This window comes from Pristiophorus japonicus, chromosome 3 (genome assembly GCF_044704955.1).
Source record: "Pristiophorus japonicus isolate sPriJap1 chromosome 3, sPriJap1.hap1, whole genome shotgun sequence".
Classification (NCBI taxonomy): Eukaryota; Metazoa; Chordata; class Chondrichthyes; family Pristiophoridae; genus Pristiophorus; species Pristiophorus japonicus.
The window spans coordinates 25,723,316-25,750,829 of record NC_091979.1 but is presented as its reverse complement, the minus strand read 5'-3'; the positions used below and the strand labels follow the sequence as shown (position 1 = coordinate 25,750,829).

The 27,514-nt window shown below is 50.6% G+C and overlaps 1 protein-coding gene across 1 annotated transcript in view; it reads right to left on the bottom strand.

Annotated features, from left to right (window-relative positions):
- The window catches only part of cyp27a3 (cytochrome P450 family 27 subfamily A member 3), a 112,545-nt gene that overhangs the window by 25,742 nt on the left and 59,289 nt on the right, over positions 1-27,514 (bottom strand). Inside the window, exons 4-5 of the mRNA XM_070875272.1 lie at positions 3,088-3,285; positions 1,055-1,218 (exon numbers count right to left, since the gene is read on the bottom strand). Coding sequence (XP_070731373.1) covers positions 1,055-1,218; positions 3,088-3,285 — 362 coding nt within the window. The remainder of the gene's footprint in view (positions 1-1,054; positions 1,219-3,087; positions 3,286-27,514) is intronic.

Here is a 27,514-nt window from a genome sequence, read left to right as displayed (position 1 = left end):
GGCAACTATATCCTTCCATAGGTAAGGAGACCAAAAACAGTGCACAGTACTCCAGGTGTGGTCTCACCAGGGCCCTGTACAATTCCAGCAAGACCTCCTTACTCTTATACTCTATCCCCCTTGCAATAAAGGCCAACAGACCATTTGCCTTCCTAATTGCTTGCTGTACCTGCATGTTAACTCTCTGATGATTCATGTACAAGGACATCCAAATTCCTCTGCATACCAATGTTTACTAGTCTCTCACCTTTTAAAAAATATTCTGCTTATTTTCTATACATCACTTGAGTTATCAGGGGATAGATAGTGCGCCTGATTCCAGAGAGGAATACGCAACTTCATTCGGTAAATATGCCCCTCAGTGGAATCAGGTTTATTATGGTGAGCCAAAGGCACTATGGGTTGGATTTTCCGGCCCTTTGCGCTCGGGGTTTCGCCCCGGAGCGGTGTTGAAAGGCGGCGGTGAAGTCTCCGGTGACCCCGGCCGCGATCCTCCGGTCGGGTTTTGCCGCGGCGCGGAGCAGCACCGCCGGGAAGAGCTGCGCCGGGTGTGTGCAACGTCCCTGGTTGTGACACCGGCGCAAGTTCTGAGCTCTTGTCCACCCGGAAGTGTGTCCGCAGTGACCGCCCGACAAATCAGAGCGGTCCAGCGATCCCGGCGATGGAGAGGAAGGTAATGTACTGTAAAGGTAAGCGGGAGTGTTTTTTGTTTTACTGTTGTGTGCGATTTGTGTTGTGGTGGCGTGGGCAGTGTTTCAGGAATGTTTCTGTGGGTTAGATTCTTCCGCCCCCCCCGACCCGCCCCAGGCCTCTCTCGGAGCGCTCCCGGGCCAGCTCTTTAGCTCGGGAGTATCCCATCCTCGCGCCACGAGAGGTGTACAATGCCTCCCTTAGCGCTGCACCCCCAACACAGGCCCCAGCTGCCCAAACCTACCTACTGAGGCGCAAACCATTCCCGGCTGCTAACTTTCCCGCCCCGTCGCCATTATCTGTCCCCGACAACAGAAAAGCCGCAAATCCAGCCCTAACTATCAGACAATCTTGTCGCTCTTACTGTGTCCACTGCAGCCAGCAGCAGCTCGGACAGACTGCCGTAGATGTCCATGGGAGTCATCTTGGTATTGGTCAGCAGGTCGGTGAGGTACTCCCCACCCACCGCACGCTCCTTCACCAGGCTCTCCTGCATCTCTTTGATTTTCTTGTTGACCAGCTTCTCGGCTGAAAGTTAAGGAAATGCAATTCACAAGGGCTGGTTCATGAGAACATTCCGTCAGGCCAAGCAGACCAATAGGGGTTGGACCCTCAGATCCAGCAGACCAGGGAGTCAACCCTCAGATCCAGCAGACCAATAGGGGTTGGAACCTCAGATCCAGCAGACCAATAGGGGTTGGACACTCAGATCCAGCAGACCAATAGGGGTTGGACACTCAGATCCAGCAGACCAATAGGGGTTGGACACTCAGATCCAGCAGACCAGGGAGTCAGACCCTCAGATCCAGCAGACCAATAGGGGTTGGACCCTCAGATCCAGCAGTCCAGGGAGTCAGACCCTCAGATCCAGCAGACCAATAGGGGTTGGACACTCAGATCCAGCAGACCAATAGGGGTTGGATCCTCAGATCCAGCAGACCAATAGGGGTTGTACTCTCAGATCCAGCAGACCAATAAGGGTTGGACCCTCAGATCCAGCAGACCAATAGGGGTTGTACTCTCAGATCCAGCAGACCAATAAGGGTTGGACCCTCAGATCCAGCAGACCAATAGGGGTTGGACCCTCAGATCCAGCAGACCAATAGGGGTTGGACCCTCATGTCCAGCAGACCAGGGAGTCAAACCCTCAGATCCAGCAGACCAATAGGGGTTGGGCCCTCAAATCCAGCAGACCAATAGGGGTTGGACCCTCAAATCCAGCAGACCAGGGAGTCAGACCCTCAGATCCAGCAGATGAGTGGGAGTTGGATACTCAGGTCCAGGAGACCAGTGGGAATCGGACCCTTTCTGGGAGTTTGATTGTGATCTGAGTGCTTAAACCTCCCTGGAGTATATTTTCCACAAGACAATCTTTAGCTACAGGTACTCACCATGCCCATTCTACCGAGGCTGTGCACTGTTTTAAGGTCATCATTAACCCACTTATTGTAAGGAGGGAGCAGCGTGCGGCGGCCCGGCCCGGAAATCGGCGCGGTCCCAGCCTGCAAGACCATCAGCAGGCCGGGGCCATCGGAGGGAGCAGTGTGCGGCAGCCCAGCCACGGAAATCGGCGCGGTCCCGGCCTGTAAGACCATCAGCAGGCCGGGGCCATCGGAGGGAGCAGCGTGCGGCGGTATACCACTGCAGGGAGCAGTGCGTGCTGCTGCAGGAGGGCGACGGCTGCGAAGCCAGGTCGCTGATTGCAGTGCGGGCAGGCACAGCAGGAGGGGCGAAGGAACGGCAAGAGTTTGTAGAGGGAAGTGACTGGGGCTCAGGAGAGGCGTGAATCTGGGGCCCAGAAGAGGCGAGGGCCCAGGGGCAGCACGGCCCAGCCCACACTGCGATATGTGCGCGCACTAGGTCCGTGCAGCAGAGCTGGTCTCCAGTTCGTCTTGGGTAATCCTTGCCACTGGACCAAGACCTAGCTCTGTCAAGCCCGTGTGGTGGCTGGTGTGCAACGGCCACCACACGTTAAAAAAATCCACGCACAGGCATCTTCCACCCTTCAACATGTAGTTCGGGATCTGGAAAATTAGATCCTTCATTGAAACACCTGTGAGTTCATCCTTTTTTGGCGTGGAAGTAAGTCATCCTCGCTTCGAGGGACTGCCTATGATGATGATGATGATATTGTAAACACTAACAAGTTAATGCTTGCTTTAAAACAGTGCACACAGGAATGCAGTACCAGCGCATTAGTTTATGCAAGAACAACACCGATTAGATAACAATATCCCACTGTGCCCTAGGACCTTCAATTATTTGCTGATTGCCACTGTTGATTAGATCATTGTGGGGGATTTTTTTTCTAAATATTGCCAGGGGAGGATTCCGGACATGTTTTCTCATTTTTAAATTTGTTCAACAGGAATTTCACTGCAACTAACTTCATCTTACTGATGTAAAAGAGATAGTCCCACGCAGCTACAAACTTCTTCCAGGATGAAAGATATGGCCACAACGCCTTTGGGAAGAAGATTAGAATCGCGGAGAGTCTGAACATCTCAAACACGGCCTCAATGAATTTCTGTGTTTCCTCAGGAATCTCATCTTCCAGACATCCCATCCTTGTTTCAAACAGAATCGAGCAGATCGCTGCGGAGAGCAAAGCACAAAAACACATCGATAGATTGTTGACAAGACCAGTAGGGCTCAAATTAAAGAAAGACTTGCATTTATAGAACAACGACTTGAATTTATATAGCGCCTTTAACATAATAAAACATCCCAAGGTGCTTCACAGAAGTGTTATAAGACAAACATGAGGCACAAAAGAAGAAATTACCGCAGATGGCCAAAAGCTTGGTCAAAGAGGTAGGTTTTAAGGAGCGTCTTGAAGGAGGAAAGAGAGGTAGAGAGGCGGAGAGGTTTAGGGAGGGAGTTCCAGAGCTTGGGGCCCAGGCAGCAGAAGGCACGGCGACCGATGGTTGAGCGATTATAATCAGGGATGCTCAAGAGGGCAGAATTAGAGGAGGGCAGACATCTCGGGGGGGTTGTGGGGCTGGAGGAGATTACAGAGATAGGGAGGGGCGAGGCCATGGAGGGATATGAAAACAAGGATGAGAATTTTGAAATGGAGTTTAAGTGCAGCAGTTAGGTTCAATACGAACACTGCCTCGCCTCATAACAGCAACAAGATGGACAGACTAAAGAACAGTGCCTTTCACTACCTCAGGACGTCACAAAGTGCTTTACAACACCTTGCAATTATATCGGGAATTCAATCTCACAAAACAACCCAAGGCACTTAATTTACAGCCAATGAAGTGTACTTTTGAAGTGTAGTCACTGTTGTAATGTAGGAAACGCGGCAGCCAATTTGTGCATGGCAAGCTCCCACAAACAGCAATGAGATAAATGACCAGACAATCTGTTTTAGTGATGGTTGGTTGAGGGCTAAATATTGGTCAGGACACCGGGGTGAATCCCTCCTGCTCTGCTTCGAATTAAGAAAGCCAAGGAGCCTCGGTTTAATGTCTCACCTGAAATGCGGCGCTCCTTCAGCACTGCACTGGGAGTGTCAGCCTGGATTTATGGGCTTAAGTCCCTGGAGTGGGACTGGAACCCACAACCTGCTGACTCACAGGCGAGAGAGTGCTACCAGCAGTGTTCCTCCTAAGCTGCGGGCCTCGCTGTCACGCAATACTCCAGGGAGCCCGTGCAGCGGCTTTTGAATACAAAAACCGAGCACGTTTAAGGGGCAGTGTGGCACCAGAAACAAGTAGAGGCAACATTGGCTACCACTGCGACACAACTGACACCATGTGTTTTATAAACGTTGGGAACAGCCAGACTGGCTGCAATAGTCTATTCCACTCCTGAATATTCCTGTAGATCACCATCTTTCCTCATTCGTTCTGCCATAATTATACACAGGTACATTTCCCTTCCAATTTTAATTTGTTTTAAATTAATTCTCGGATGTCGGTTTTTCTGCCGCTTATTGCCCTTCACCAGATGCCCCAATTTGGATAAGTATCTGAAGGAAAAACTTGCAGGGCTACAGTTAAAGGGCGGGGGAGTGGGACTAGCTGGGAGTCAGCATGGGCTCGACGGGCCGAATGGCCTTCATCCGTGCTGCAAGCATTCCACGGGCCCAGAATGTATGAAGGGTGCCCGCCCGCCCAAGTGTCGCCCAAAGGACCGCCGATGGCCACCGAGGTCCCTGACGGTACTTTTGGCGGGATTTTCATCGGAGAGGTCCCTCGAAGGTCAGCGGGCGGCAAATGAGCGACTTACGCCGCCAGTCTGGGAGCTCCCAGTCTCGGCCGCCCAAGTGCCCGCCGAGGAAGGAGTCGGGCCCACGGAGGGTCGAAGACCTGAAAAGCAAAAGCCTAAAAAAAAACATCTGAAGACCTTCAGGGGACCCCATCCAGGTAGGTCCCTGTCAAGAAAAAAATTACAAAAAGTGTACTTACTTTTTTTTCACCATCTTCCTACTCACCGCCGGGGGACAGACCAGCCTCCAGCCGGCGGTCCGCCCCCGTTCTGCCGCCGAGTCCCGCCGACTCCCGCCCGCAGGAATCTGGGAGCTCGGCGGGCGGGAGCTCAGTTGCGCCAATCGGCCGTCCGCTGACATCAGCGGGCGCTTCCCGGCGGCTCTCCCCTCCCGCCCGCTCCAGGCCAAATGGAAAGTGGCACTGGGCGGTTCGACCAGAGGCATGTCGGTGGCAGTCGGCAGTAAGTTCTTCAATTTAGGGCCCTATGATTCTAAGCTTTTGGTCATCTCCTTATAAGGCTGGATGTCAAATATTGTTCGATAATCGCTCCTGTGAAGCACCTAGGGATGGTTTACTAGGTTAAAGATGCTATATAAATGCAAGTTAATATTGGTAGATTTGTAAGATATTCCTTTTTCCCTTATTTTAGCAGAGGCGCTGACCCAGTTACCCCAGTCCTGGCGATGGGTCATCGAGCTGAAACGTTGGCTCGATGCTTCTCTCTCCACAGGTGCTGCTTGACCTGCTGAACGTTTTGCATCTTTATTTCAGCCTTAAAAGCTTTAAGTTACACACCCTCCTGACTTGGACATCTAATTGTTTCTCAAGGTGACACCTGCCAAAATCAACAATAGCTATTGCACCTCACCCCTCCACCATGACAACAACTTATAGCACCTTTACCTTAGTAAAACATCTCAAAGTGCTTCACAGGAACGATTATCAAATACAATTTGATACTGAGCCACATAAGGAGATATTAGGATAGGTGGCCAAAAGCTTGGTCAAATATGCACTTGTGAGTATGCTCACAGGTATTATAGAGCTGTTGAAACTAAAATAGTTGTAGAGCTGTTGAGCTGCGAGTGGCTCAGCCAGTCACGTGATGTTCACCAGACTCAATAAAACCCCAGCCAATTAGGTTTGGGGGATCCCACGATGAGGCAGGTGGTTGTGAGACTGGTGGATGAACTGGTAATGTGTAGTGTGATTGTTAAACCTTTTGCCAAGAAATCAACTAGTCCTTAATGGCAATATGTTTCTATGAATTCTTAAGCAAAAAACCCATGAAGCAAATACATTACAGTAGTAGTGGTTTGATGCATCTTTGATGCTTGCTTGGCCACTTCAATGAGCAGTTAAGAGTCAACTGCATTGGTGTAAGCCTGGAGTTATGTATAGACCCAATCCGGGTAAGAACGGCATGTTTCCTTCCCGAATGGACATTAGTGAACTCAGTTGGGATTAACCAATAATCCGACAATTTTGTGGTCACTTTCACTGATTCCAGCTTTTTATTTACAGATGTTTTAGATGGAATTTAACTTCTCATACTGTCAGTGGCGAGATTACTCTGGATTATTGGCCTAAATCATGGGGTTATGAGTCAATCAACATAACCACCGCACTGCCCTAAACTATCTAGTTGCAATTACAAATATAGGAATTCCTGTAAATTTAGCACACTACGGAGTTTAGATTTCTTGTTGTGGAACTGTTTAGGAAATTCCTGGTGCGCAGTTCACAGAGGTAGCCCAGGTTTGATGTTTCCAGGGGACCAGAGATAACCACCCCTTCCAATACCACATCAGCTTACTTCTTCCTGTATTCAGATGTGCCCCACATTAATCAGCAAGGCAAATGGAGTGTTGGCCTTTATTGCAAGCGGGATAGAGTATAAAAGCAGAGAAGTCCTGCTACAACTGCACAGGGTATTGGTGAGGCCACACCTGGTGTACTGTGTACAGTTTTGGTCTCCGTATTTAAGGAAGGATATACTTGCATTGGCGGCTGTCCAGAGAAGGTTCACGAGGTTGATTCCGGAGATGAGGGGGTTGACTTATGAGAAAAGATTGAGTAGGTTGGGCCTATACACATTGGAGTTCAGAAGAATGAGAGGTGATCTTATTGAAACATATAAGATAATAAGGGGGCTCGACAAGGGGAAACTAAAACTAGCGGACATAGTCCATTTAAAACTGAGATGAGGAGAAATTTCTTCTCAGAACGTTATAAATCTATGGAATTCTCTGCACTAGAGAGCTGTGGAGGCTGGATCATTGAATATATTTAAGGTGGTGATAGACAGATTTTTGAGCGATAAGGGAGTCATCATCATTGGCAGTCCCTCGGGATCGAGGAAGACTTGCTTCCACTCTAAAAGTGAGTTTTATGGAGGCTGAACAGTCCAATACGAGAGCCACAGACTCTGTCACAGGTGGGACAGATAGTCGTTGAGAGAAAGGGTGGGTGGGACAGGTTTGCCGCACGCTCTTTCTGCTGCCTGCGCTTGATTTCTGCATGTTCTCGGCGATGAGACTCAAGGTGCTCAGCGCCCTCAAGGATGCACTTCCTTCATTTAGGGCGGTCTTTGGCCAGGAACTCCCAGGTGTCAGTGGGTCTGTCGCACTTTATCAGGGAGGCTTTGAGAGTGTCCTTGTAATGTTTCCGCTGTCCACCTTTGGCTCGTTTGCCGTGAAGGAATTCCAAGTAGAGCATTTGCTTTGGGAGTCTCGTGTCTGGCATGCAAACTATGTGGCCTGCCCAGCGGAGCTGATCAAGTGTGGTCGGTGCTTCAATGCTGGGGAAGTTGGCCTAGTCGAGGACGCTAATGTTGGTGTACCTGTCCTCCCAGGGGATTTGTAGGATCTTGCGGAGACAACGTTGGTGGTATTTCTCTAGCAACTTGAGGTGTCTACTGTACATGGTCCATATCTCTGAACTCTACAGGAGGGAGGGTATTACTACAGTCCTGTAGACCATGAGCTTGGTGGCAGTTTTGAGGGCCTGGTTTCAAACACTCCTTTCCTGAGGCGGCCGAATTCTGCACTGGCGCACTGGAGGCGATGTTGGATCTCGTTGTCAATGCCAGCTTTTGTTGATAGGAGGCACCCGAGATACGGGGAGTGGTCCATGTTGTCCAGGGCCACGCCGTGGATCTTGATGACTGGGGGGGCAATGCTCTGTGGCGAGAACAGGCCGGTGGAGGACCTTTGTGTTGTGTATCTGTAAAGCATGCACTCCCCTGTTCCGCCACCAGGGAGCGCATCCCCTGAAGTCCCAAGGGATCCCAGCATCCCTTGGGAGCACTGTATATAAGCTGGCCCCTAAGGCCTGTTCCTCACTCTGGAGTGACTTAATAAAGACTGAGGTCACTGTTACTTTAACCTCCCTGTGTGCAGCCTCATCTGTGTTAGGAACACAATAACTGGCGACGAGTATACGAATCCAACGCAAAGATGCAGCAAACTGTGGGCATCCTGGAGAAGTTCTCAGAGGGTGAGGACTGGGAAGCCTATGTCGAACGGCTAGACCAGTACTTTGCAGCCAACAAGCTGGACGGAGAAGAAAGCACTACAAAAAGGAGAGCGGTCCTCCTCACGGTCTGCAGGGCACCGACCTACAGCCTCATGAAGAATCTTCTGGCTCCGATGCAACCCACAGATAAGTCATATGAGGAGCTGTGTACACTAGTTCGGGAGCATCTTAACCCAAGGGAGAGCGTGCTGATGGCGAGGTATCGGTTCTACACGTGCCAGCGATCTGATGGTCAGGAAGTGGCGAGCTACGTCGCCGAGCTAAGGCGACTTGCAGGACAATGTGAGTTTGATGGCTATCTGGAGCAAATGCTCAGAGACTTTTTTGTACTTGGCATTGGCCACGAGACCATCCTACGAAAACTTTTGACTGTAGAGACACCGACCCTCAGTAAGGCCGTTGCGATAGCACAGGCATTTATGTCCACCAGTGATAACACCAAACAAATCTCTCAGACACAAGTGCTAGCGATGTTCATAAGTTAACTGGAACTGTGTTTGCGAGCAGAAATGTACAGGGCCGAAACCATAAGTCTGCAACTGCCAGCAGGCCTCAGGTGACCCAGATGACTCAGAGTCCGCAACATTCAAACCTTGTTGGCGTTGTGGAGGCTTCCATTCAGCCTATTCATGCTGCTTCAAAGGGTATGTTTGCAAGAGCTGTGGAGCAATGGGGCACCTCCCACGAGCTTGCAGCTCGACCTGCTAACCACCACGTGGCAGAAGAAGATTGGTCCATGGTGGATCAAAGCAATTTCGAGCCTCAGAGAGAGGTGGCAGATGCTGAAGTACATGGGTGTACACATTTTTGATGAAATGTCCACCTATAATGCTAAACGTAAAATTGAATGGCTTACCTGTAGCCATGGAACTGGACACTGGCGCTAGCCAATCCATCATGAGTAAAAAGATGTTTGAGAGACTGTGGTGCAACAAGGCATTCAGACCAGCCCTGAGCCCCATCCACACGAAACTGAGAACATACACCAAGGAGCTCATCACTGTCCTGGGCAGCGCCATGGTCAAGGTTACATACGAGGGCACGGTGCACGAACTGCCACTCTGGATTGTCCTGGGCGATGTCCCCACACTGCTTGGAAGGAGCTGGCTGGGCAAATTCCGCTGGAACTGGGATGACATCCGAGCGCTATCACATGTCGATGAGGCCTCATGTACTCAGTTTCTTAACAAATTTCCTTCCCTTTTTAAGCCAGGCATTGGAAACTTTTCCGGGGCGAAGGTGCGGATCCACTTGGTCCCAGAGGCACAACCCATTCACCACAAGGCACGAGTGGTATCTCACATGATAAGGGAGAGAGTGGAAATCGAGCTGGACAGGCTGCAACGCGAGAGCATCATCTCCCCAGTGAAATTCAGCGAGTGGGCCAGCCCAATTGTTCCAGTGCTCAAAAGTGATGGCACGGTCAGGATTTGCGGCGATTATAAAGTAACGATTAATCGTTTCTCGCTACAGGACCAATACCCGCTACCTAAGGCAGACGACCTATTTGCGACGCTGGCAGGAGGCAGGACGTTCACCAAGCTCGACCTGACTTCGGCCTACATGATGCAGGCGCTGGAGGAATCTTCGAAGGGCCTCACCTGCATCAACAAGCACAAGGGACTGTTCATCTACAAAAGATGCCCATTTAGAATTTGGTCTGCTGCAGCAATCTTCCAGAGAAATATGGAGAGCCTACTCAAGTCGGTACCACGCACAGTGGTTTTTCAGGATGACATATTGGTCATGGGTCGGGACACCGTCGAGCACCTACAAAACCTGGAGGAGGTCCTCCAGCGACTGGATCGCGTAGGGCTGCAGCTGAAGAGGTCGAAATGCGTCTTCATGGCAACAGAAATGGAGTTTTGGGGGAGAAAGATCGAGGCGGAGGGCATTCAGCCCACAGACGCCAAGGTAGAGGCTATCAGGAACGTGCCCAGGCCACAGAACGTCATGGAGCTGCGGTTGTTCCTGGGACTCCTCAACTATTTTGGTAACATCCTACCAGGGGTAAGCACCCTCTTAGAGCCCCTACATGTTTTATTGTGTAAAGGTAAGAACTGGGTATGGGGAAAAAAACAATTAATTGCTTTTGAGAAAGCCAGAAACATTTTATGCTCCAACAAGCTGCTTGTATTGTATAACCCGTGTAAAAGATTTGTGCTAGCATGTGATGCGTCGTCGTACGGAGTCGGGTGTGTATTACAACAAGCTAACGTTGCGGGGAAGTTGCAACCTGTCGCCTATGCCTCAAGGAGCTTGTCTAAGGCCGAGAGGGCCTACAGCATGATTGAGAAAGAGGCATTAGCGTTGAAATGCAAGAGCTAATCAAGCCATTCCAGCGGCAAAAGGACGAACTGTCCATTCTGGCAGACTGCCTGTTGTGGGGTAACCGCGTAGTGCTATCCAAAAAGGGCAGGGAGACGTTCATCTTGGATCTCCACAGCACACACCCGGGCATAGTAATGATGAAAGCGATAGCCAGATCGCACGTGTGGTGGCCTGGTACCGAATCTGACTTAGAGTCCTGTGTACGGCAATGCAGCGTATGTGCTCAGTTGAGCAACGCGTCCAGAGAGGCACCACTAAGTTTGTGGTCCTGGCCCTTCAGACCATGGTCGAGGATCCATGTCGACTGTGCGGGCCCGTTTCTCAGTAAAATGTTCCTGGTGGTGGTGGATGCTTTTTCAAAATGGATTGAATGTGAAATAATGTCGGGAAGCACCGCCACCACCACCATTGAAAGCCTGAGGTCTATGTTTGTCACCCACGGCCTGCCTGACATACTGGTCAGTGACAATGGGCCATGTTTCACCAGTGCTGAATTTAAAGAATTCATGACCCGCAATTCGATCAAACATGTCACCTCGGCCCTGCTTAAACCAGCCTCCAATGGGCAGGCAGAGCGGGCAGTACAAACAATTAAACAGAGCCTTAAATGAGTCATAGAAGGCTCACTCCAAACTCGCCTGTCCCGAGTACTGCTCAGCTACCGCACGAGACCCCACTTGCTCATAGGGGTGCCCCTGGATGAGCTACTCATAAAAAGGACACTTAAAACTAGACTCTTGCTGGTTCACCCCAACCTGCATGATCTGGTAGAGAGCAGGCGGCAGAAACAAAATGTAAACGATGGTCGCGCCACTGTGTCACGGGAAATTGATCTGAATGACCCTATGTATGTGCTAAACTATGGACATGGTCCCAAGTGGATCGCGGGCACGGTGATAGCTAAAGAAGGGAGTAGGGTGTTTGTAGTCAAACTAGACAATGGACAAATTTGCAGAAAGCACCTGAACCAAACGAGACTGTGGTTCACAGACTGCCCTGAACAACCCACAGCAGACACCACCTTTTTCGAGCCCACAATACACAGCCAAAGGATCATCGACACCACGCCGGACCAGGAAATCGAACCCATCACACCCAACAGCCCAGCAAGGCCAGGCTCACCCAGCAGCCCTGCAGGGCCAACAACACGCCAGCCCAGCGAGGGCACAGCCAACACACCAGAACAGACATTTGTACCGAGGCGGTCCACCAGGGAAAGAAAGGCTCCCGACCACCTCACCTTGTAAATAGTTTTCACTTTGACTTTGGTGGGGAGTGATGTTGTGTATCTGTAAAACATGCACTCCCATGTTCCACCACCAGGGAGTGCTTCCCCTGAAGTCCCAAGGGATCCCAGCATCCCTTGGGAGCACGGTATATAAGCCGGCCTGTTCCTCACTCTGGAGTGTCTTAATAAAGACTGAGGTCACTGTTACTTTAACCTCCCTGTGTGCAGTCTCATCTGTGTTAGGAACACAATACTTTATCTTACGGATGTTTTGCGTAAGGCCCATGCTTTCGTACGCCTCGGTAAATACGTCGACTATGTCCTGGAGTTCAGTTATGGGGAGCGGACAGGGAAGTGGAGCTGAGTCCATGATCAGATCAGCCATGATCTTATTGAATGACGGAGCAGGCTCGAGGAGCCGAATGGCCTACTCCTGATCCTATTTCTTATGTTCTTATTACCTGACACAGGGGTAAGGGTGAAAATTCAGCACGGTGGAGTGAAAGAAAGAAATGATGTAGAAAAAACAGAGCCAGGGAAATGGGGTAAGCCCCGAGATCGCTCTCTGAAATACAGCTTATGAAATGTCAAGGGCTGGCTAATTATTATCAGAGAGAGAGTGCATTGCCCTTGGAAACAACGTACAACCCAAGTCAAAGTCTGGCCAACTGCCCAAAGAGGGAGCTCAGACCTTGACCTGTGCTCTCAGTGAAGGGCGTTCAGTACATGCAGCCAACACAATTCTCCTTTAGAGCGTTACAGAAGGCTGCTTTAAGATGTTAGCCGTGGCTCAGTGGGTCTCACTCTCACCTCTGAGTCAGAAGGTCGTGGGTTCGAGCCTCATTCCGGAGACTTGATCATGTGATCCCTGCTGGCACTTCAGTGCAGTGCTGAGGTGCCATCTCTTGGGTGTGATGTTCAACATTCACTCCCTCTACCACCGGCGCCCCCTGGCTGAAGTGTTAACCTCTACAAGATGCACTGCAGCAACTCGCCAAGGCTTCTTCGGCAGCACCTTCCAAACCCGCGACCTCTACCACCCAGAAGGACAAGGGCAGCAGGTGCATGGGAACACCTTCGCCTCCAAGTTCCCCTCCAAATCACACACCATCCCGACTTGGAAAAATATCGCCGTTCCTTCATCGTCGCCGGGTCAAAAATCCCTGGAACTTGCTCCCTAACAGCACTGTGGGAGCACTTTCACCACACGGACTGCAGCGGTTCAAGAAGGAGGTTCACCAGCACCTTCTCAAGGGCAATTAGGGATGGGCAATAAATGCCAGGAGCAAATAAAATAAAAAGATGTGGTCCTATCTGGCCTCTCAGGTGGATGCAAAAGATCAGATGGCATGATTTGAAGAGCAGGGGATATCCCTCTGGCATCGTGGCCAATCCCTCAATCAACACCACTAAAAACAGATTATCTGGTCATTTATCACATTGCTGCTTGTGGAGCCTTGCTGTGCACAAATTACCCGTCACTTTTCCCCTATATTACAGCAGTGACTATTTGGCGTGTGGTCTCTTTAAAGTGGCTGCGCAGTTGATCATGCACGGTATCTTTCCCAGTGGCAGCGGCCAGTGAGCGGCCTGCACAAGACCTCCCGATTGGTGCACTGCCGCACACCTTAAGGGAACATAAGAACTATGAAATAGGAGCAGGCCATTTGGCCTCTCGAACCTGCTCTGCCATTCAATAAGATCATGGCTGATCTGATCATGGACTCAGCTCCACTTCCTTGGCCGCTCCCTGTTATATATGCAGACTATAGATATACTCTCTATGTAGTCACTGTATAGGTGCATAAGATTGAGACTTGTTTACCTGATGTACTATCAATCAGGTTTACACTGTGTATATACTATGCTGGCACCACTAGAGGGTGCAACTGGTGGAGACCGGGGTTTCCTGCTCTGGTGGCAGGGGCTGTATAAAAGGGGAGCCACCATGCGGCTGCCTCACTCTGGAGTTACAAATAAAGGACCAAGGTCACTACAGTTTGAGTACAACACATTGCCTCGTGTATTATTCATAGGTACATTGCAGACATAACAACTGGTGACGAGAATACGGACTTTCACGCGATTATGGCTACCTTTGGCACACTAAAAGACTCCGCAGAGGGTGATGATTGGGATGCCTTCATGGAAAGGCTTGAGCTACATTTTGTGGCAAAGACCTGGCAGGGTAGACAGACGCATTGGCGGAGAAGCGCAAGGCTATACTGCTGACCAGTTGAGGGCCCGAGGTCTACCGCCTCGTCAGGGATTTGCTGTCACCCACGAAGGCCAAGGAGAAGACATACGATGAGCTGAGTGAACTAATTCGCGACCAACTAAAACCAAAACAGAGCATCCTCACGGCCATGCACAGATTCTACGCAGACCTGAGGGCCAGGAGATTGCAAAATATGCTGCCGACCTCAGGAGACTTGCGGCACTATGTAATTCTGGCACGCACCTCAACGAAGCATTGCGAGACATCTTCGTTATAGAAATTGGTCACAAGGGCCTCCTTTACAAGCTATTATCTGCCGACACCACAGTCAACCTGCAGAAAACCATCAGCATCAGTCAGGAGTTCATGACCTTGACCTGCAGCACAAAGCAAATTATTCATCCAGTGGACTCAAACCCAGCAAGTACTGTACACAGAATGGTGCCTTTCACAGGCAAGACTGTAGAACGTGGCTCTGTCCAGGGCAGAGAGCACAGACCTCAGGGTTCCAGAACTCAGAGTCCGCCGAGGGGTGCTAATCGAATAGCACCATGCTGGCGTTACGGAGGAATGCATAGGGCTCACCAGTGTCGGTTTGCTAAGTGCGTATGCAAAGCCTGTAACACCAAGGCCTGTAAAAGAAATACGACTCACCATCTAGCAGAGGAGACGGTAGATGACTTTGAATCCAGCGGGGAGTGTGTGTTTTGGCCAGAGGGGCAGCTCAGCCCCAAGAAGAAGTGTATACCTGCACCACCGATTGTCCTCCAGTGAAGATGGAAGTCGAGATAAACGGCATGCCAGTCTTCATGGAAGTGGACACTTCATGGGAGCGAGCCAGTCAGTGATGAGCCAGGTGCCTTTGAGAGGCTATGGAACGAAAGATGACCCGAGCTGATTCCAGTACAGGAAAAGTTGCGCACCTACACCAAGGAGCTGATCCCTGTTCTTGGTAATGCGGATGTAAGTGTAATCCATAATGGCGAGGTGCACAAGTTACCTCTGTGGGTTGTTGCAGGTGATGGTCCAACGCTGCTCGGAAGAAGGTGGATGGGGAAGATCCAGTGGAAATGGGAAGACCTCTTTACTCCAGCAATCGATGTCCCCCGTGCTCAGAGGCAGAGCAAAACCTCACCTTCGCTTGGGCCAGGCACCAGAGAACAGACCAGCGCAGCACCTGAGGCACAGACCGTCCATCGCGACTGTGTGGCAATGATCCGACCGGAACGACGTAAAAGTACCTTCCCGGCTCCAGTGGCAGGACTCCTGGGGAGGAAGATCGAATTCACAGGCACTCTTCCAGCTTTTGTGGCAGAATCGCGGGAGCGAAGGATGAAGACAGTCGACCTCGAGAACAGAGGCAAGATGGCGTCCCTGCTGCAGCGAGGTGCAGCGTGGCTGGAAAAAAAGATGGCCGCGGCTAGACCACGAGGTGCAACGCTGAGGGACCAACACGTGGTGTCTGACAAAGGATTTGATTAGGGTAAAGCCAGCAGGGTTCTCATAAAGGAGATCTGCAACCAACTGAACATAAAGAGACATTGTATGCATGGCAATCAATGTAACGACCCGATTAAGAATGTAAAGAAAAAAATTTTGTTGCGAGATGTTGGGAATAGAGTGTCCCCAAAAGTAGCAAGCGAGCGAATTCGGGAGGGTAAATGCGCTGATCCTGATGTCCTGCCCCAGGTGTCCCCTCAAGTTATAGGCCAGTGACCTCAGGAGGGTGAAGGCACTGATCCTGATACCCTGCCCCAGGTCTATCCCACGCTGCAGGCACCCGATGGCACTATTCGCCGCGGACCCTGAAATGAAAACGGCGCCAATACGCGCAGTTGGCCACCGGTGCCCACCACCCGGGTGGAGACGGCACAGCCCCCAGACCCAGTCGCTACCTCGACCATGTCCGGGAGCGAAAGGTCAGAACCAATGAGTTCCCCAAACGGGACCTGGAACAGCCGGGTTCCCAACACCGTGAGAGAGCAGGCAGAAGATTCTGCAGCCCTCAAAGGAGGACAGGGAGGCCACACACATCTGTGGCTCTGCCCACCACTAGGCAACGGCAAAGGCCCTGAGTCCTGGCTCGGTGAGCGAACCAAGCCCATCCCGCTAGTAGGGGGCGCAGCGCCGCCATCAGACGACTAGGACCCCGTCCGGTTACTCTAGAACTAGCATCCTCGCATACCTGTACTGCTACCTCAGTACTGACCACGACTGAACCATGAATGCAATCTACCCAATCCTGGCGCACGACAGTAAAACGTAACGAATGTAAGTCATTGAACCAAGATGTCACGATACAAACTGTAAAAAAAAAATTGGTTTTCTTCCTTTCTTTGTACTTGCACTGTGTCCGATCCTGTATGTTAATGTAACGGGCCAGCTGCCTGATCTCGCTGTGGGGAGGGAGGGGGGAATGGATGTATGTATCCATGGGCACACACATGGATCACACCCAGAACCCACTGGAACCTCCACCGCATCATCGAACCATCCAATCTGGTAACCACTATCCAATGTTGTGACAAAATGATTTGGGGGTTAACAGGGAGAGAGCCAAGCCAAAGCACAGCCAAGGTGCAAGAACTATTGGCACTTAAGTCTGGGGAGAGCTAAGCCAGAGCACATTGTGCTAAGGTAATTGGCACAAAGGACTTGGGGGAGAGTGATGTTATCTATGCAGACTATAGATATACTCTCTGTGTAGTCACTGTATAGTTGCATAAGATGGAGATGCATAAGAAGGATAAGGGGTAAGTCATTTAGGACCGAGATGAGGAGAAACTTCTTCACTCAGATAATTGTGAACCTGTGGAATTCTCTACCACAGAAAGTTGTTGAGGCCAGTTCATTAGATATATTCAAAAGGGAGTTAGATGTGGCCCTTACGGCTAAAGGGATCAAGAGGTATGGAGAGAAAGCAAGAGTGGGGTACTGAAGTTGCATGATCAGCCATGATCATATTGAATGGTGGTGCAGGCTCGAAGGGCCGAATGGCCTACTCCTGCACCTATTTTCTATTGTTTCTATGTTTCTAAGCCAATTTTGGATCCAACTAGCCACTTTGCCTTGGATCCCATGGGCTTTAAACTTCATGACCAGTCTATCATGTAGGACGGTATCAAAAGCTTTGCCAAAGTCCATATCCACTACATTGTACGCACTGCCCTCATCGACCCTCCTGGTTACCTCCTCAAATAATTCCATGGTCAAACACTATCTTCCCTTAATAAATCCGTGCTGACTGTCCCTAATTAATCCATGCCTCTCCAAATGAAGATTTATCCTGTCCCTCAGGATTTTTTTGCAATAATTTTCCCACCACTGAGGTTAAGCTGTAATTACTTGGCCTATCCCTTTCTCCCTTCTTAAACAAGGGTACCACATTAGCAGTCCTCCAGTCCTCCGGCACTATGCCCAAATCCAAAGAGGGTTGGAAAATGATGGTCAAGGCCTCTGCTATTTCCTCTTTTACTTCGCTCAACAGCCTGGGATGCATTTCATCCATGTTAAGTCCTGACTCTAATGTACTGACTTACACGAGACACATGCTGAAGTCAAGATCACTCAGGACCTGCACCTTTAATTCCAGCTCTCCAGTGCTGCACTTGCCTGAGACCTCCCTTTATATACCTCAGTGGGACAGGTATGGAGTGTCTCCTGCAAGTGCACCCCTGGTGGTAAGGTATGCTTATTGTTACAGGTCATATCCAGTTACAGTCATGGTACGATACAGTTGTATACAGTAATGTGAGATACATGACATCATCCTCCCCCAAGGTCTTATTGCCTTTATAGATTCAGTCTCTCAGGTGGTCTCCGCTCTCACGTGGAGCGTCTTAGTTGTGGGTCAGTTATTTGCCTTGGTGCCTGTTTTTCATTCGGTGTGATTGCTGGTATCTCGCCTGGGCTGTCTGTTTCGTTCGGTGTGATTGCTGGTATCTCGCCTGGGCTGTCTGTTGAGACTGCCCTTTCCTCAGGTTGTTCCACCTGTTTGTCCACCAAGTGTGGTGTGAGTTCCACATTGTAGTCTGCCTCTGGTTCTTCAGTGTTATCAGTGAATCTACTTTTTACTTGTCTACATGCCTCCGGTAGGTTTGGCCATTGTCCATTTGTACAACCTGTAGCCTGTTTCCCTCTTTGTTTGTTACTATCCCTGCAAGACATTTGGGACCCCGGCCATAGTTTAGCACAAACACTTTGTCCCCTATCTCATTCCACCTCCCCCTCGAATTTCGGTTATGGTACTCAGTTAGCTTTTGACGCTTAGCCTCAACAATTTCATACATGTCTGGGAGGATTAACGAGAGCCTGGTCTTTAAGGTCCGTTTCATCAATAGTTGCACGGGGGGAACCCCAGTCAACGAATGCGGACGAGATCTGTATGCCAGCAGCAGTCGTGACAGGCAGCTCTGCAGCGTGGGACCTTGGATTCTGAGCATGCCTTGTTTAATGATCTGCACTGCTCGCTCCGCCTGGCCATTGGAGGCCGGCTTGATAGGTGCCGTCTTAACGTGATTTATACCGTGGTCAACTATAAAATCGTGAAATTCTGCACTGGTGAAGCACGGACCATTATCACTGACCAATATGTCAGGAATGCCGTGCGTTGCAAACATGGTTCTAAGGCTCTCCACAGTGGTGGAGATGATGCTCGAGTTTAAAATGGTGCACTCGATCCATTTTGAAAATGCATCAACGACTACGAGGAACATTTTGCCCATGAATGGGTCCACATAGTCTACATGCACCCGCGACCACGGTTTTGTGGGCCAGGGCCAGGGGCTTAGGGGGGCCTCCCTGGGGACATTACTGAGTTGGGCACAAATGGTGCACCGACGGACGCAGAGCTCCAAGTCCGCGTCAATGCCAGGCCACCAGACATGAGATCTGGCTGTGGCCTTCATAAGGACGATCCCCGGGTGCTCGTGATGGAGCTCCCGGACAAACGCCTCCCTGCCTCGTAAGGGCATAACTACTCGGCTGTCCCACATCAGGCAGTCTGCCTGTAGTGAGAGTTCATGCATGCGCCTATGGAAGGGTTTGACCTCCTCGGGGCAGGCATCGCGAGCCTCTGCCCAGTCACCGGTTAAAACACATCTTTTAACTAGAGATAACGTGGGGTCGCTGGTCGTCCAGGCTCTGATTTGGCGAGCCGTCATGGGCGAACCTGCGGATTCAAAGGAATTGATTGCCATGACCATCTCACAGTCCTGTTCGTCGGACCTTTCTGTGGTCGCCAGGGATAGCCTGCTAAGTGCATCGGCACAGTTGTCTGTGCCTGGTCTGTGCCTTATCGTGTAGTAGTAAGCCGCGAGCATGAATGCCCACCGCTGAATGCGCGCCGAGGCGTTGGCGTTGATTGCCTTGCACTCGGATAGTAGGGACGTGAGGGGTTTGTGGTCGGTTTCTAACGCAAACTTGGCCCCGAAAAGGTATTGGTGCATCTTTTTGACACCGTACACGCACGCGAGCGCCTCCTTCTCAACCATACCGTACCCGCGCTCCGCCTGCGAAAGTGACCTGGAGGCATAAGCAACGGGCTGCAACTTACCCGCATCATTGACGTGCTGTAAAACGCACCCAACCCCGTACGCCGATGCATCACACGTAAGGACTAACTTTTTACCTGGGTCAAAAAAGGCTAAAACACTGTTGGAACATAGAAGGTTGCGTGCCTTATTGAAGGCGCGTTCTTGGACGTCCCCCCATAACCAATCGCACCCCTTTCTGAGTAGCACATGGAGAGGCTCCAGCAGCGTGCTCAAGTTCTGCATAAAGTTCCCAAAGTAATTGAGTAGCCCAAGAAACGCGCGCAGTTCTGAGACATTCCGGGGTCTGGGTGCCAGGCGAATCGCTTCGGTTTTGGATTCGGTTGGGCGGATTCCATCAGCGGCAATCCTTCTGCCCAAAAATTCAACCGCAGGTGCGAGAAACAGACACTTGGATTTCTTAACTCTTAGGCCTACCTGATCCAGTTGACTTAGTCCTTCCTCAAGATTGCAGAGATGAGAGTCGGTGTCCCTGCCCGTGGTGAGTATGTCATCTTGAAACACAACCATCCCCGGGATGGACTTGAGCAGACTCTCCATGTTGCGCTGGAATATAGCAGCTGCCGACCTGATGCCGAATGGGCATCGATTGTACACAAAAAGGCCTCGATGTGTGTTGATGGTGGTGAGCACCTTAGACTCTTCGGTCAGTTCTTGCGTCATATACGCAGATGTGAGGTCAAGTTTCGAGAAAAGTTTTCCTCCAGCCAACGTGGCAAATAGGTCCTCCGCTCTGGACAGCGGGTATTGGTCCTGTAGGGAATCTCTGTTTATGGTAGACTTGTAATCCCCACAGATTCGCACGGATCCATCAGGCTTCATGACGGGGACGATGGGGCTTGCCCAGTCGCTGAATTCCACGGGAGAAATTATGTCTTCCCGCAGGAGCCGGTCCAGTTCGTGTTCAATCTTTTCCCTCATCACATAAGGCACAGCTCTAGCCTTGTGATGGACCGGTCTGACATTCTGTGTGATGTAGATTCTAACTATAGCCCCTTTGAAGGTGCCCACACCTGGCTGAAAGAGATGTTCAAAACGGCTTAGAACTGTTGAGCAGGAGGTCCATTCCTCTGACAACATGGCATGAACATCATCCCATTTCCAATTGAGTTCTGCTAGCCAGCTTCTCCCCAACAGGGCTGGGAGATCCCCGGGGACAATCCACAGAGAAAGTCGGTTCACCATCCCTTTGTGTGTGACTGAGAGCATGGCGCTGCCAAGGACTGGGATGATTTCTTTAGTATAGATCCTTAGTTTTGTGTCGATCTTTGTGAGTTTTGGTCTGTAGCTTTTGTGTGGTCACAGCAGTTCAAATTGTTGAACGCTCATGAGGGATTGACTGGCCCCCGTGTCCAGTTCCATGTTGACGGGTATCCCGTTGAGTAGAACCCTCATCATAATTGGAGGCATCTTGGTGTAAAAACAGTGGACATTGATCGTGTTAACCCGCTGTACCTCGGCGTCCCATGCACTGTTCCAACCGTCTTCTGGTCCGCTTTCCAACCCTTCCGATTCGTATACCAGCCGAGCTGCTGTTTTTCTGCACATGCGAGCCAGATGCCCTGTGTAGTTGCAGTTTCTGCAAACGGCATGCTGAAATCGACACACCCTGGTTGAGTGCCTTCGCCCACATCTCCAACACAGACCGTTTCCATTGTTTCCGAAGGATGAGCTGCATCTGGCTGATCTCCCTTGAGCTTCTCTCAATCTGTTGTTGATTGCTCGCATTGTGGGTTGATGAGGTGTGATCGGCCATTCATGTGGCCCTTGATTTTAATGGCTTTTGGCGCCACTGTCTTCTGTTGAAGGTCTGCTCTCCTGCCTTTGTCTGTGTGTGGGGGTAGCGGTTTGTTTCACAATGTGAACCCCTTGTTCCGATGCCTCGTTGGTTGTTGTACCTGAAGTATAGATCAGCCTCGTTTCTTCTTCTCCTGCCAAGAACGTCTGTGCGACCAGTGCTGCTGCCTCTAGAGTCAAGTTCTTAGTCTCTATAAGCTTTCGGAATATGCCTGCGTGGCCTATTCCTTCAATAAAAAAGTCTCTCAGTATCTCTCTCCTTAGTTCATCGGGGAACTCACATGAACTAGCCAGCCTCCGAAGTTCCGCCACAAAGTCGGGTATGCTTTGGCCCACACAGCGTCTGTAGTTGTAGAACCTATGTCTGGCCATGTGTAGACTGCTCGCTGGCTTCAGGTGGTCTCTCACCAGTGTGCTCAACTCCTCAAACGACTTGCTTGCTGGTTTCTCGGGTGACCTCGGTGGTGGGAAAATAGTTCGAGAAAATTCTGAGGGACCAGGATAAATCTTCATTTAGAAAGACATGGGTTAATCAGGGACAGTCTAATCGTGTCTGACTAATTTAATTGCATTTTTTGAGGAGGATACAAGGAGGTTCAATGAGGGCAGTGCATTTGATGTAATGCATATGGATTTTAGCATGTCTTCTAATAAGGTCCCACATGACAGACTGGTCACAAAAGTAAAAGTCTATGGGATCCAGGGCAAAGTGGCAAGTTGGATCCAAAATTGGCTCAGAGGCAGGAAGCAAAGGGTAATGGTTGGTGGTTGTTTTTGTGACTGTGGGGTTCTGCAGGGCTCAGTACTAGGTCCCTTGCTTTTTGCGGTATATATCAATGATTTAGATTTGAATACAGGGGTTATGATTAAGAAGTTTACAGATGATACAAAAATCGCTGTGTGATTGATAATGAAGAAGAAAGCTATAGACTGCAGGGAGATATCAGTGTACTGGTCAGATGGGCGGAACAGTGGCAAATGGAATTCAAACTGGAGAAGTGTGAGGTAATGCATTTGGGAAGGGCGATCAAGGCAAGGGAATACACATTAAATGTGTTGTGTATCTGTAAAGCATGCACTCCCATGTTCCGCCACCAGGGAGCGCATCCCCTCAAGTCCCAAGGGATTCTAGCATCCCTTGGGAGCACTGTATATAGGCCGGCCCCTAAGGCCTGTTCCTCACTCTGGAGTGTCTTAATAAAGACTGAGGTCACTGTTACTTTAACCTCCCTGTGTGCAGTTTCATCTGTGTTAGGAACACAATAACTGGCAACGAGTATACGAATCCAATGCAAAGATGCAGCAAACTGTGGACATTCTGGAGAAGTTCTCGGAGGGTGAGGACTGGGAAGCCTATGTCGAACGGTACTTTGAAGCCAATGAGCTGGATGGAGAAGGAAGCGCTGCAAAAAGGAGAGCGGTCCTCCTCACGGTCTGCGGGGCACCGACCTACAGCCTCATGAAGAATCTTCTGGCTCCAGTGAAACCCAGAGATAAGTCATATGAGGAGCTGTGTACATTGGTTCTGGAGCATCTTAACCCAAGGGAGAGCGTGCTGATGGCGAAGTATCAGTTCTACACGTGCCAGCGATCTGAAGGTCAGGGAGTGGCGAGATACATCGCCAAGCTAAGGCGACTTGCAGGACAATGTGAGTTTCATAGCTACCTGGAGCAGATGCTTTGTTGTACTGGGCATTGACCACGAGACCATACTGCGAAAACATTTGACTGTAGAGACACCGACCCTCAGTAAGGCCATTGCGATAGCACAGGCGTTTATGTTCACCAGTGATAACACCAAACAAGTCTCTCAGCACACAAGTGCTAGCAAAGTTCATAAATTAACTGGAACTGTGTTTGCGAGCAGAAATGTACAGGGCAGAAACCACGAATGTGCAACTGCCAGCAGGCCTCAGGTGACCCAGATGACTACGCAACAAAGGATGAATGCAAGGCAATTCACACCTTGCTGCCGTTGTGGAGGCTTCCATTCAGCCTATTCATGCCGATTCAAAAGGTATGTTTGCAAGAGCTGTGGAACAATGGGGCACCTCCAACGAGCTTGCAAACGAGCTGCAAGCTCTGCAAAACCTGCTAACCACCACGTGGCAGAGGAAGATCGGTCCATGGTGGATCAAAGCAATTTCGAGCCTCAGAGAGAGGAGGCAGATGCTGAAGTACATGGGGTGCACATATTTTTGATGAAATGTTCACCTATAATGCTAAACGTAAAATTGAATGCCTTACCCATAGCCATGGAACTGGGCACTGGTGCTAGCCAATCCATCATGAGTAAAAAGATGTTTGAGAGACTGTGGTGCAACAAGACACTCAGACCAGCCCTGAGCCCCATCCACACGAAACTGAGAACGTACACCAAAGAGCTCATCACTGTCCTGGGCAGTGCCATGGTCAAGGTCACCTACGAGGGCACGGTGCACGAACTGCCACTCTGGATTGTCCCGGTCGATGGCCCCCTCATTGCTTGGAAGGAGCTGGCTGGGCAAAATCCGCTGGAACTGGGATGACATCCGAGCACGGTCACATGTCGATGAGGCCTCATGTACCCAGGTTCTGAACAAATTTCCTTCCCTTTTTGAGCCAGACATTGGAAACTTTTCCAGGCCGAAGGTGCAGATCCACTTGGTCCCAGAGGCACAACTCATTCACCACAAGGCGGGAGCAGTACCTCACATGATGAGGGAGAGAGTGGAAATCGAGCTGGACAGGCTGCAACGCGAAGGCATCATCTCCCCAGTGGAAATCAGTGAGTGGGCCAGCCCGATTGTTCCAGTATTCAAAAGTGATGGCACGGTCAGGATTTGCGGCGATTATAAAGTATGAATTAATCGTTTCTCGCTACAGGACCAATACCCGCTACCTAAGGCAGACGACCTATTTGCGACGCTGGCAGGAGGCAGGACGTTCACCAAGCTCGACCTGACTTCGGCCTACATGACGCAGGAGCTGGAGGAGGCTTCAAAGGGCCTCACCTGCATCAACATGCACAAGGGACCGTTCATCTACAACAGATGCCCGTTTGGAATTCGGTTGGCTGCAGCGATCTTCCAGAGAAATATGGAGAGCCTAATCAAGTCGGTACCATGCACAGTGGTTTTTCAGGACGACATATTGGTCACGGGTCGGGACACCATCGAGCACCTACAAAACCTGGAGGAAGTCCTCCAGCGACTGGATCGTGTAGGGCTGCGGCTGAAGAGGTCGAAATGTGTCTTCATGGCAACATGAAGTGGAGTTTTTGGGGAGAAATATTGCGGCGGACGGCATTCGGCCCACAGACGCCAAGACAGAGGCGATCAGGAACGCGCCCAGGCCACAGAACGTCACGAAGCTGCGGTCGTTCCTGGGGCTCCTCAACTATTTTGCTAACTTCCTATTGGAGTTAAGCACCGTCTTAGAGCCCCTACATGTGTTATTGAGTAAAGGTGAGAGCTGGGTATGGGGAAAAAACCAAGTAATTGCTTTTGAGAAAGCCAGAAACATTTCATGCTCTAACAAGCTGCTTGTATTGTATAACCCATGTAAAAGACTTGTGCTAGCATGTGATTCATCGTCATACGGAGTCGGTGTGTATTACAACAAGCTAACGTTGCGGGGAAGTTGCAACCTGTCACCTATGCCTCCAGGAGCTTGTCTAAGGCTGAGAGGGCCGACAGCATGATTGAGAAAGAGGAATTAGTGTGTGTGTTCAGGGTAAAGAAAATGCATCAGCACCTGTTTGGCCTCAAATTTGAGCTGGAAACCAATCACAAGCCCCTCATATCCCTGCTCGCTGAAAACAAGGGGATAAATACTAATGCCTCAGCCCGCATACAAAGGTGGGCACTCACGCTATCAGCGTATAACTATACCATCCGCCACAGGCCAGGCACCGAGAACTGTGCGGATGCTCTGTCGGCTACCATTGCCCACGACGGGGGTGGAAATGGCGCAGCCTGCAAACTTGCTGATGGTGGCGCAGCCCGCAGACTTGTTGATGGTCATGGAAGCGTTTGAAACTGATAAATCACCTGTCACGCCCGCCAGATTAGGACTTGGACCAGCCAAGATCCTGTGCTGTCCCGAGTAAAAAACTGCATGGGAGCTGGGCCAGCATCCCCGTTGAAATGCAAGAGCTAATCAAGCCGTTCCAGCGGCGAAAGGACGAGCGGTCCATTCAGGCAGACTGATTGTTGTGGGGTAACCACGTAGTGCTGATCAAAAAGGGCAGGGAGACGTTCATCTCGGATCTCCACAACACACACCCGTGTATAGTAGTGATGAAAGCGATAGCCAGATCCCACGTGTGGTGGCCCGGTATCGACTCTGACTTAGAGTCCTGTGTACGGCAATGCAGCTTGTGTGCCCAGTTGAGCAACGCGCCCAGAGAGGCACCACTAAGTTTGTGGTCCTGGCCCTCCAGACCATGGTCGAGGATCCATGTCGACTATGCGGGCCCGTTTCTCGGTAAAATGTTCCTGATGGTGATGGATGCTTTTTCAAAATGGATTGAATGTGAAATAATATCGGGAAGCACCGCCACCACCACCATTGAAAGCCTGAGGGCCATGTTTGCAACCCACGGCCTGCCTGACATACTGGTCAGTGACAACGGGCCATGTTTCACCAGTGCCGAATTTAAAGAATTCATGACCCGCAATTCGATCAAACATGTCACCTCAGCCCCGATTAAACCAGCCTCCAATGGGCAGGCAGAGCGGGCAGTACAAACAATTAAACAGAGCCTTAAGCGAGTCACAGAAGGCTCACTCCAAACCCGCCTGTCCTGAGTACTGCTCGAGACCCCACTCGCTCACAGTGGTGCCCCCGACTGAGCTACTCATAAAAAGGACACTTAAAACTAGACTCTCGCTGGTTCACCCCAACCTGCATGATCAGGTAGAGAGCAGGCGGCAGCAACAAAATGTAAACGATGGTCGTGCCACTGTGTCACGGGAAATTGATCTGAATGACCCTGTGTATGTGCTAAACTATGGACATGGTCCCAAGTGGATCGCGGGCACGATGATAGCTAAAGAAGGGATAGGGTGTTTGTAGTCAAACTAGACAATGGACAAATTTGCAGAAAGCACCTGGACCAAACGATGCTGCGGTTCACAGACTGTCCTGAACAACCCACAGCAGACACCACCTTTTTCGAGCCCACAACACACACAAAGGATCAATGACACCACCCCGGACCAGGAAATTGAACCCATCATGCCCAACAGCCCAGCAAGGCCAGGCTCACCCAGCAGCCCTGCAAGGCCAACAACACGCCAGCCCAGCAAGGGCACAGCCAACACACCAGAACAGACATTTGTACCGAGGCAGTCCACCAGGGAAAGAAAGGCTCCCGACCGCCTCACCTTGTAAATAGTTTTCACTTTGACTTGGGGGGGGGAGTGATGTTGTGTATCTGTAAAGCATGCACTCCCATGTTCCACCACCAGGGAGTGCTTCCCCTGAAGTCCCAAGGGATCCGAGCATCCCTTGGGAGCAAAGTATAGAAGCCGACCCCTAAGGCCTGTTCCTCACTCTGCAGTGTCTTAATAAAGACTGAGGTCACTGTTACTTTAACCTCCCTGTGTGCAGCCTCATCTGTGTTCGGAGCACAATAAAATGGTCGGACATTGAGATGTGTACAGGAACAAGGGGAGTGCAGATCCACAGATCCCTGAAGGTAGCAGGCCGGGTGGATAAGGTGGTTAAGAAGGCATACGGAATACTTGCCTTTATTAGCCGAGGCATGGAATACAAGAGCAGGTAGGTTATGCTTGAATTGTATAAAACACTAGTTAGGTCACAGCTAGAGTACTGCATGCAGTTCTGGTCAGGTTGAGGGGGTGGGGCCTTGGTTGGTGTGAGGGGGCGGGGCCTTGGTTGGTGTGAGGGGGCGGGGCCCTTGGTCGGGTTGAGGAGGGCGGGCCTTGGTTGGGTG